Here is a 10,037-nt window from a genome sequence, read left to right as displayed (position 1 = left end):
AAGGCAATGTGGTTTGACTATGTCACCATAATTGGAGATGCCGAGCTCCAAGGTCCAGATAAAATTGATCACTTTCATATATATTTTGCTGAAGTACGTACATGTACTCGATAGTTGAGTTTTAAAGGACAGATAGAGGGAGAACATCCTCATCTTATGATTTGAAGCATACAAAAAATCAAAGGATTGATATTGCATCTTTTATGCAAAAGAATAGTTGATCTTCTTTCTTGATATCAACCATTGGATCGAATAGTGCCCAGCTTTGAAAAGCACTCGAATCTCATTTTTCTATCTACAGCATACATCACATGTGCTTTGAAAGATGTGTCATTGTGATTCAATGGTTAATATCGTAAAAAAAAATCAACCATTAATTCTTTCATAGGAAAGCCGAATCCGAAACCAAATATGTACATCGTCCTATAAATCCTCATCTTAGCAGTTCATAGTTGAGTCTTCCGACCACCTGGCATTGGAAGGTTTCAAAACGCATGATGTCTCTTATATTTCAGCGAGGGAAGTTGCGGTGAGTATCTAAATGTTGACGAGCAATAGGACAAGGATTATTGCCCTTAATTTATTTATGATTTCATTAACTCTTCTATCATTGTTGACTTAACAATTCTGCCTACTGTATGATTGCTTTGTGTCATGAGGGTACATGTTGCAGGCGAAGTTTCTTGCTTTGTCTTAATTAGCTAAGCAACACCAATAACATTTATTCATTACTCCAAAAAAAAAAGCAAGTAGCATTTAAAAATGAGTTCTTATCACCTATTTATCCATGAAATTTGTTGTTACATACCCCAAGGACACTAGGAAGTGATTTGATCATCCTCCTCCTGCTTTCTCTCCATCTATTTCGATCGATCCATTAATGGAGGACCACTATCTCATGCACTTCTTCTTAGCTTCTCTCTTGTTATTGTCCAGCCCCGATATTATCAGCAGTCTCAGCCAAATTCTTCCCATAGCTCATGACCATGGAGTCAGTCCTGGCCAAGCCAAACCTACATCGTTCACGTTGCAAAGCCTGAGGGCACCGAGCTAATTGGCGGCGAGGATGTCGAAAGCTGGCACCGTTCCTTCTTGCCTAACACCACCCTAAACACAGGGGAGCCACGGATAATTTACTCCTACAACCATGTGATCAGTGGATTCGCAGCAAGACTAACCGCCGAGGAGGTGAAGGCCATGGAAGCCATAGATGGCTTCGTGTACGCCGAGCCCGATAAGCAGCACAAACTCAGGACAACCTACACGCCCAACTTTCTGGGCTTGAGCCAGTTCGACGGCGCCTGGGGCGGTACCCTTTTGGGAGAAGGGATCGTAATTGGGGTGATCGACACCGGGATCCACGCCTCCCACCCTTCCTTCAACGACAGCATGATGCCTCCTCCCCCGCTCAAATGGAGGGGACGGTGCCGGTCCAGCGGCTTCGCTTGCAACAACAAGATCGTCGGTGCGATGGGGTTCCTAAACGGGACGAGAGCCCCGGCCACCGACGACGATGGACATGGCACGCACGTGGCCAGTACGGCCGCGGGAAACTTCGTCGACGACGCTGAGGTTCTCGGAACGGCGAAGGGCGTCGCCTCCGGGATGGCTCCGAGAGCTCACCTGGCCATCTACAAGGTGTGCTTCCAAGACGGTTGTTCCGGCAGTGACATATATGCCGCTATAGATCAAGCCATCAAAGATGGAGTCGATGTGCTCTCGATGTCCATCAGCGGTGCTCCTGATGCCACGTTCTATCAGGACCCCGTCGCCATCGGCTCGCTAGCGGCAGTTGAGAAGGGGATCTTCCCTTGTGCTGCTGCGGGCAACAATGGCCCGAAGATCCATACCGTCAACCACGACGCCCCTTGGGTTCTCGCGGTAGGCGCGAGCTCGACGGATAGAAGAATTGGGGCGACGGTGAAGCTTGGAAATGGGATGGAACTCGAGGGAGAATCCGCCTTCCAGCCCAGCTCTTTCGATTCAACCACCTTGTTGCCCCTGGTGTTCCCCGGCATGTATGGGGATCTAAATGCCTCCTATTGTTTGAAAGGCTCGTTGGATTACATCGACGTTTATACAAAGGTGGTGCTATGCTGGAGCGGTGCGATAAAGGATACCGAGAAAGGAGAGGTAGTCTATGCCGCCGGCGGAGCTGCCATGATCGTCATGAACCTACCACGCCAAGGTTACACCATTTTCTCTGAAGCTCATATTCTCCCTGCGGCCCATGTTAGCTTCGTGGACGGCATGATGATCCGGGATTATGTCTATTTCAATTCGGCTCCCACGGCGACAATCGTCTTCCATGGAACGGAGTTCGGAGTCCGGCCGTCGCCGGCGGTCGCCGCCTTCTCGTCGAGAGGTCCGGCGCTCATGAACGGCGGAATCCTGAAGCCGGATGTCCTCGCGCCTGGTGTGAACATTCTGGCGGCGTGGCCGTTTGATGTCGGGCCGAATCCCTCGGCGCTCGCCACGAAGACGTTCAACTTCGAGAGCGGCACCTCCATGGCCACACCTCACGTCTCCGGGATCGTGGCACTGATCAAAAACGTTCACCCAAACTGGTCGCCGGCGGTCATCCAATCAGCAATCATCACATCGGCCAAAGATCTCGACCTTGATGGCAACATCATTGTCGACGGGAACTCCAACAACACCGCCGACATCTTTGCCACCGGCGCCGGACAAGTGAATCCAGCAGGAGCCTTGGATCCTGGCCTAGTCTATGATCGCAGTCCTAGCAATTACATCGGCTACCTGTGCGGCATTGGGTACAACGACACAGAGGTCACGATGATGGCCCGCCAGCGAGTCCGATGTTCCGGTGTCAAGGCCATCGGTGCAGCGCAGCTGAACTATCCTTCCATCTCAGCGACCCTGAACTCGAGTATGCAGAGCCTGACCTTTGAACGAACCGTTACAAATATGGGCAAGGCCAGCGAGGTTTATTTGTCTCGGATCAGGGAACCGATTGGAGTGAGGGTGGATCTTTCTACCTATCAGCTTAAATTTTCTCGAGTCGGGCAACAGAGGAGTTTTACGGTTAGGCTCAGCATGCAAGGTTCTCATGGATCATTGGCTTCTGCGAGGGGAAAACTTGAATGGGTGTCCAAGGATCACGTTGTAGCTAGCCCGATAGCCATCAGCTTCACCTGAAACCAAGACCAACTATGTGTGTGAACCATTTTGGTGCCAGACGTGTTTGCTAATACAAATGAAATTGAAGCAGAAGGCAAGCTCACCTGTTCACGACAAATATCGATAAAGATCAACTATATCAGGTGATCTTTACTTTGATGCATGGGTTTTTTTGTGGTCTTTCTTAAAAGAATTGAATTGATCAATGTCGTTATGTTCCCTTAAATGAATTGTTCTTTGTGTGAGAAGAGAAAGTCTGTTTCGGTCTATTTATTATAGTTGTCTTTGTAGCTTGAAGTGGGGTCTTTGTTGTGTTTGTTGTTTTTATTTCTCTGGATGGGTGTTTCTCGACAAATCCTTCGATAACATGGAATTCCCGCGCTCAAAAATATATGTTGGACGTGTATCAATATTTTTATCGCTTGTCTAGCTAGTTGATATGACAGTAGCATTTAAAATTTTTATATGGTTAAACAAAAAATTATAAAGATGACATCCACTTTCATAAAATCATATTGACAGAGGTTCGTGGTTCGAAACTCCTGCAGTGGCATTTTATATTTAATTAGTTGGACTAGCCAAAAAGGGATAAGGGTTGTATCTTTTCACGGCATGAAAGAAAGATTCACCTTATTTAATTATATGAAAAATATCCTGTTCAATATCTTCATTTTTATGAATAATCGATCATAAATACTAAAAGTAATTACTTTTAAAAATTTTATCTCCATTTCATATTTTACTAAAATTGAATTCCACTTCGATTCTTCTTAACATAAAATCTTTGGATTCTAATGCACTCCTCCATTATATTAGCTTATATTAATGAGCTCCAATCTTAGTTTCACTTACCAAGACTACCACTTGCATATAGTATGGACAAAGAAATATCATCCTAAATATTTAGTTTCTGGTAAACTCATCCATATATAAAGAGAATAAAAAATATTAATTTAGAGCATATTCATAATGTAAATTGTTGTCACCAAAACCCAACTAGTAGGTGAAAAATTGCTGGTGGATCCACATGCAAAGAAGAAGCTCCACTTTGTGCTAGATGGTCTGTACACATATGTGTGCACACACAGAGAGAGGAGATAAAAGATCATCGGAGTTGATTAGCAGGCACCTTTTCAATGCTTGAGTCAGACATGACTCTAGAATCTAACAAAGGGAGAAGAAGAAAACTTAAAAAGTAGAGAGAGAGAGTAAAGGGTATGTATTTTTCATGATGCTGGTGCCTTAGCCTTTATTTTATAGATGCAGAATTCTTATCTCACTGAAGTTGGGCTCTAGGATTTAGAGATGAGTAAAGAACTATTTCTAGATTTTTTTTATCTAGATCAACCTAGGAATCCAAGTCCAACTAATTAAAACTGGCCCCTACCATGTCACGTGTCCATCCACATTTGGCTAGTCTAATTTGGGCTAAATCATAAATTTATTGTGATTGCAAACTTACAAGTATTATCACTAGTAGTGGTTTTTACACTATTAGTCGCATCATCTACGTATCCTTAATAATAATAATATATCTAATAGAATCTTCTTCTTTTTTTTCCAACATCCATCATAAAATTTCTCCAGAGATTCTATATATCATATGCTTTTACTAAATGAATAAAAATTATATAAAGATCTTATCTTTTTCTCCATGCTTATTCATTAACTTCTAGAGAGAAGAAATAGATTCATTTGTAGAGCTTCTTGGTATAAAACCAAATTATTTCTTTATTTTTTTATATATCATACTTAAATTTGTTCTTGATTTATCTATCTCTCCCAGTTTCATAGTTAAACCAAGCATTACAAACAAATTATAAAATTGGATTTCATAATTTGAAAGCATTACAAGTATGGAACAAGAGTATAAAGACCCATAAAAGAAAATAATCTTTATAATTCTCTTCTCATATCTTTTCATGACAAGATTGTAGTGATGTATATATATATATATATATTAAATGGGAGGATCAAATTAAGTAGAGCTGATCATGATTCTGACTTGGATACAAAAAATATTAAATTTTAAACAGATCCGGTCCGAAATCCGAATAAAAATGGTCATGCTCAGCTCCAGGGACCCAACTTATAGTGATATGCCATTTGAGCATCATAATGCCCCTGAAAGCTGCTTAAGCCATATAATTACATGTAAATATATGAGCATAGTTCTCATGCGCGTGTCATGGCAAAGGCCGATCGGCCATTATTGCATGCTGATTGATGAAGTCCGTCACCAGCCAAACATGTGATTATGCTTTTCTCATGCACGTTTTGTCCATAAGCGGCAATTAATGCCCGAGAGTCTAGCCAGACCACGGAAGCATCCTAAGTCTGTCCGGCGAAAGTGGGTGGGCTTCCTCCTTCCTGCCTGTCTTCTTCTTTCTTCCGCATAGCACGTGTAACTAGAAATTATCAATTTTATTATCAGTCGACCCAAAAAGGAAAGCGTGTTCGTGTAAAGATTTGCAAGCCAAACGTCCCAACATGGCACTCCAATTAATTATGGACACTTCATTATATCTTAAAAATTATTTTTTGTCAAAAATAGACGATGATTACTGACATTGGAGATAACAACGTAACAATATGGATCTTATCCAGGCCTTTGAATGATATTTGAACCTACCATGAAGCCAGATGTGTGCTGATGCAATGATTGATTCCTTTGGACAGAGGCTTTAATCTTTTGCGCGAAAGAAGGATTAATCTTTTTTCGTACGAATCCTCCATTGGATATCATGCAATGATAACTTTCAGGTGTGTGCAAGTCGATGAATAAAAAGCCTATCTATTAATTATTGCGTTTTTTTTTTTCTGGGTACAAATTTATAAATCCCCGGTTGAACGTACGCTAGCTTTAACATTTTGCTAATCCGTCCTCCTATAATATCCGAGCCACATGGCCTTGATCACTTTTCATATGTTAAAGCTTTCCTCCGACGCATGCATATATACGTCTCTTGATGCGCTTCATTGAAACACAAGACTGGTTTACTCCCGTCGCATATGGAAAGCCACCAACACATCCTGCTCCTCTTGGCCCATCTACTCGTCTTCCCATCCAATTCCAAGCTTCTCACCGGTCAGCTTCTGCCAGTAATAGAAGACCCCAACAAACCTCAAATCTATATCATTCATGTGGAAAAGCCGGAGGGCTCGGTTTTTCTAGGTGATGAAGATCTCGAGAGCTGGCACAAGTCCTTCCTGCCCAACACCACCCTGGACTCAGGCGAGCCACGACTGGTCTACTCCTACCGCCATGCTATCAGCGGGTTTGCCGCGAGACTGACTCCCGAGGAAGTGCGGGCCATTGAAGCAATGGACGGCTTCCTGGCGGCAACACCGGACGAGGAATCTGAGCCCCAAACAACCTATACGCCTCAGTTCTTGGGGCTAAGCCAGTGGACTAATGGCACCTGGCACCAGACCATGTATGGAGAAGGGATCATTATTGGAGTCGTCGACCGTGGATTGCACCCAAACCATCCTTCCTTCAGGGACCACGGAATGCCGCCTCCGCCGGTGAGGTGGAAGGGGAGTTGTAACTTCACCGGCTTCGGTTGCAACAACAAGATCATCGGCGCGGCCACATTTAATGGTGGCAAACAGCCCTCCCAACCTCCTACCGACGACAAGGGGCATGGAACTCATGTCGCTAGCATAGCCGGTGGAAATTTTGTGAGCAATGCATCAGTTCTCGGCAGTGCAGGTGGCACGGCTTCCGGGATGGCACCTAAATCCCACCTGGCTATATATAAGGCTTCAACCAGGGCCGATGTACTAGGAGCCATAGACCAGGCCATCGCGGATGGAGTCGATGTCCTTACACTATCGATCGGTCGAGCCACGAAGACGAAATTTTTTGAAAGCGAAGTGTCCATCGGCTTGCACGCGGCGGTCGAGCATGGAATCCCTGCAATTTGCTCCCTGGGCAACAGGGGCTCGGATTGGCAGTCGCTCGATTTTCATGCCCCATGGCTCATTGGGGTCGGAGCGAGCGCCACGGATCGAAGAATCATGGCCACTGTGAAGCTCGGAAATGGAATAGAAATCGAGGGAGAGTCCGCCTTCCAACCCACCACATTCAACTCCTCCATCCTACTGCCCCTCGTTTTCCCAGGCATAGACGGTACATACGATGATGAAGCGTGTCTCGACGAGTACACATTGGATAAATTAAATGTAAGAGGAAAGATTGTGCTATGCGTGGTTGGGTGGGGGGGAGAGGGCAATGTCGCAAAAGGCAAGAGACTTTATGAAGCCGGAGCAGCCGGAATGATCCTCGTCGGTTCTGTCTACCGTGGGACAGATACCATCGCTCAACCCCACGTACTTCCGGTATCCCATGTGAACTACGTCGATGCTCAGAAGATCCTCTGCTACGTCTATTCGATGAAAAATTCAACCCCTACGGCGACAATCATATTCCACGGCGCGCGGTTCGGGCACCGACCGTCTCCACAGCTCGCCTCCTTCTCGTCGAGAGGTCCAAGCAAGATCAATGGTGGCATCCTGAAGCCAGACATCATTGCACCTGGTATGAACATTCTAGGTGCATGGCGTGACCCCCCCGGGTTCGGCAATACTGCCCCATTCACCTTCAGCAGTGGCACCTCAATGGCTGCACCTCATGTCGCCGGAATCGTAGCTCTCCTCAAGAACAAACACCCAGATTGGTCTCCTGCCGCCATTCAATCCGCCATAATGACGTCGGCCACCAGTCTCGACCTCGATGGGAACCCTATCATCGACGCCAGGACGAACGAACCAGCCGATGTCTACGGCATTGGTGCAGGGCATGTGAGGCCGTGGGCGGCCATGGATCCGGGCCTCGTCTACGACCTCAATACCACTCGTTACATCGACTACCTTTGCGGCCTCGGCTACACCGATGATGAAGTCAAACGCACGGTCCGTCGGACGGTCAACTGCTCCACCGTTCATAAGATTGCTGCATCCGATTTGAATTATCCTTCCATAGGAGTTTCGCTAAACTCTAGCATAGCTAGTGCCAACTTCACGAGGGTTGTTACGAACGTGGGCCAAGCCCGTTCGACCTACAACGCCAGGATCACGGAGCCTAGAGGAGTGAGGGTAGAACTTTCTGAGTACCAGCTTCAGTTTTCCAGGCTCCGGCAGACGGTGACATTCACAGTGAAACTTAGCTTGAAAAATCCACGCCCAGGGAAAATCAGGAACGCGGGGGGGAAGCTGGAGTGGGTTTCCAACAAGTACGTCGTGACGAGTCCGATTGCTGTCGATTTTACTTGAAAAAATAATAAAAAAAAAAGGCTGTCACAAAAATCTGCAAGTATACCATTCAAGAGTATGTAAAGCACTACAACCACTTGCAAATTAAATAAAATGGGTCCGCCCTGGATCTTCCCTCTCCTCCTCCCCCCACCCCCACCACAACACAACACCCACCCCCCCCCCCCCCCCCCCCCTTTTTTTTTTTCTGGAGGGAGGGTCCGCCCAGGATCATCATACACAAACACCAAGAACTGCAACAAAAAATAGAATTGAAAAAATTATATTGGAAAAAAATATATTTTTTACTTATAACTAAAATTTACAAAGCCGGACCAAAAAAATCAGTTGGTACTCCAAGAACGTCTCACAAATATTTCTCCATTACCGCACACCAAGAACCAGAGCATATGTATCCTCTCTCGTAGGCCACATGGATCCTTCGTATTAAAACTAAAGCTAGACTGCCCCTTAAACTCATACAACGGTACTATATATTGATTGTTTATTTAAAATAAAATATTTTTGAACCAGTGAAAACTCGGAAGCCAATATTTATTCTAACCATCCTATGAAAAGACAAAGTACTACTTATCTCAACTTAGAATAACATGGGAATAATTAACTACGATAATAATAAAATACATAATAATTAGAAATATAATTCTATCTAAACTAAGACTTACAATGAAACATCAACGAAAGCTCTATATATTGAAGGTGCACATGTTTTTGAACCGGTAAAATCTTGGAGGAGGTGGACTGGTCTGGGCTAACTCTATGGGGCACGTCTTTGTTAGTTAATATGAGACTATGACAGCTTCCCTCACCCAATCTCATGACTCTCATCACATTAAACTCCTCGTGAGGGGGTCACTCACGCATGGCCTAGGTCCTACTTAACTTTGTTATCCTTCAATGAGATGCCCACATGATTAATAAAGACTACAACATATAGTAAATCTTGCTCTGGTACCATTTGTCATGGAATCACAACCTAAAAGTTTAAACAGTCAGGAGAAGGACCAACTCAGTCATAAACCCACGTAGCGCTCCTTTTATTAGTCAACATAGATGTTGATATATAGTCAACCAATTTAAATGTTTCTAGATTTTTTTTTATTTTCCAAATATAATGGAATAAATATATATAAAGCTACGTTTCAAAGAGAAGATGAAAGCCAACATGGTACGCTTGAACATAAAAGGTCAGATATGAATACTTAATAAGAAGTCCTTATCTAAATTAGATAACAGGCGAATTCCATGCCCAACGCAGCAAGGATTCAGAGAAAGGTAGAAAAAGGTATCAACGTTTACGGTCAATTTAGTGGTAGGGCTCCATCAGAATAGACAAGAAAGAGAGTAGTACCTAGGAAGTGGGAGTTTTACAAATGATGGGCCGAGAAGGGGAGCTTCCAAATCAGACCCAGAAGGAATGCAGCCTTAAGATTATGCCTAGGCCCATGATAGTTCTCGATTGGCTAGTCGAGCCCCAAGTAGTCCCTTCCTGACGGGTTTTAGCCTGGCCTTGGCCTATTACCAGCCCAATCACAGAGGACATTTAGTCTTCATATCTTCGGACGCACTACACATTGCAACTTAAATGTCTATTTCATTTGACTACTGTTACTGTAGAT

At 44.5% G+C, this 10,037-nt stretch overlaps 2 protein-coding genes across 2 annotated transcripts; both read left to right on the top strand.

The window, feature by feature from the left end:
• The first annotated feature begins 482 nt into the window (after positions 1–482).
• On the top strand, positions 483–3,408 carry LOC140856712 (subtilisin-like protease 4). Its single transcript, XM_073254912.1, has one exon. It carries the CDS (start codon positions 1,198–1,200, stop codon positions 3,157–3,159), a length of 1,962 nt encoding a protein of 653 aa, XP_073111013.1. The 5' UTR covers positions 483–1,197; the 3' UTR covers positions 3,160–3,408.
• A 2,735-nt stretch (positions 3,409–6,143) lies between these two features.
• Positions 6,144–8,418, top strand: LOC140856358 (subtilisin-like protease 4). Its single transcript, XM_073253466.1, has one exon. It carries the CDS (start codon positions 6,154–6,156, stop codon positions 8,416–8,418), a length of 2,265 nt encoding a protein of 754 aa, XP_073109567.1. The 5' UTR covers positions 6,144–6,153.
• Positions 8,419–10,037: the final 1,619 nt, after the last annotated feature.

The sequence above is a fragment of the Elaeis guineensis genome, chromosome 3, assembly GCF_000442705.2.
Source record: "Elaeis guineensis isolate ETL-2024a chromosome 3, EG11, whole genome shotgun sequence".
In the NCBI taxonomy this organism is placed as follows: domain Eukaryota; kingdom Viridiplantae; phylum Streptophyta; class Magnoliopsida; order Arecales; family Arecaceae; genus Elaeis; species Elaeis guineensis.
This window is presented reverse-complemented; position numbering and strand designations above follow the sequence as displayed.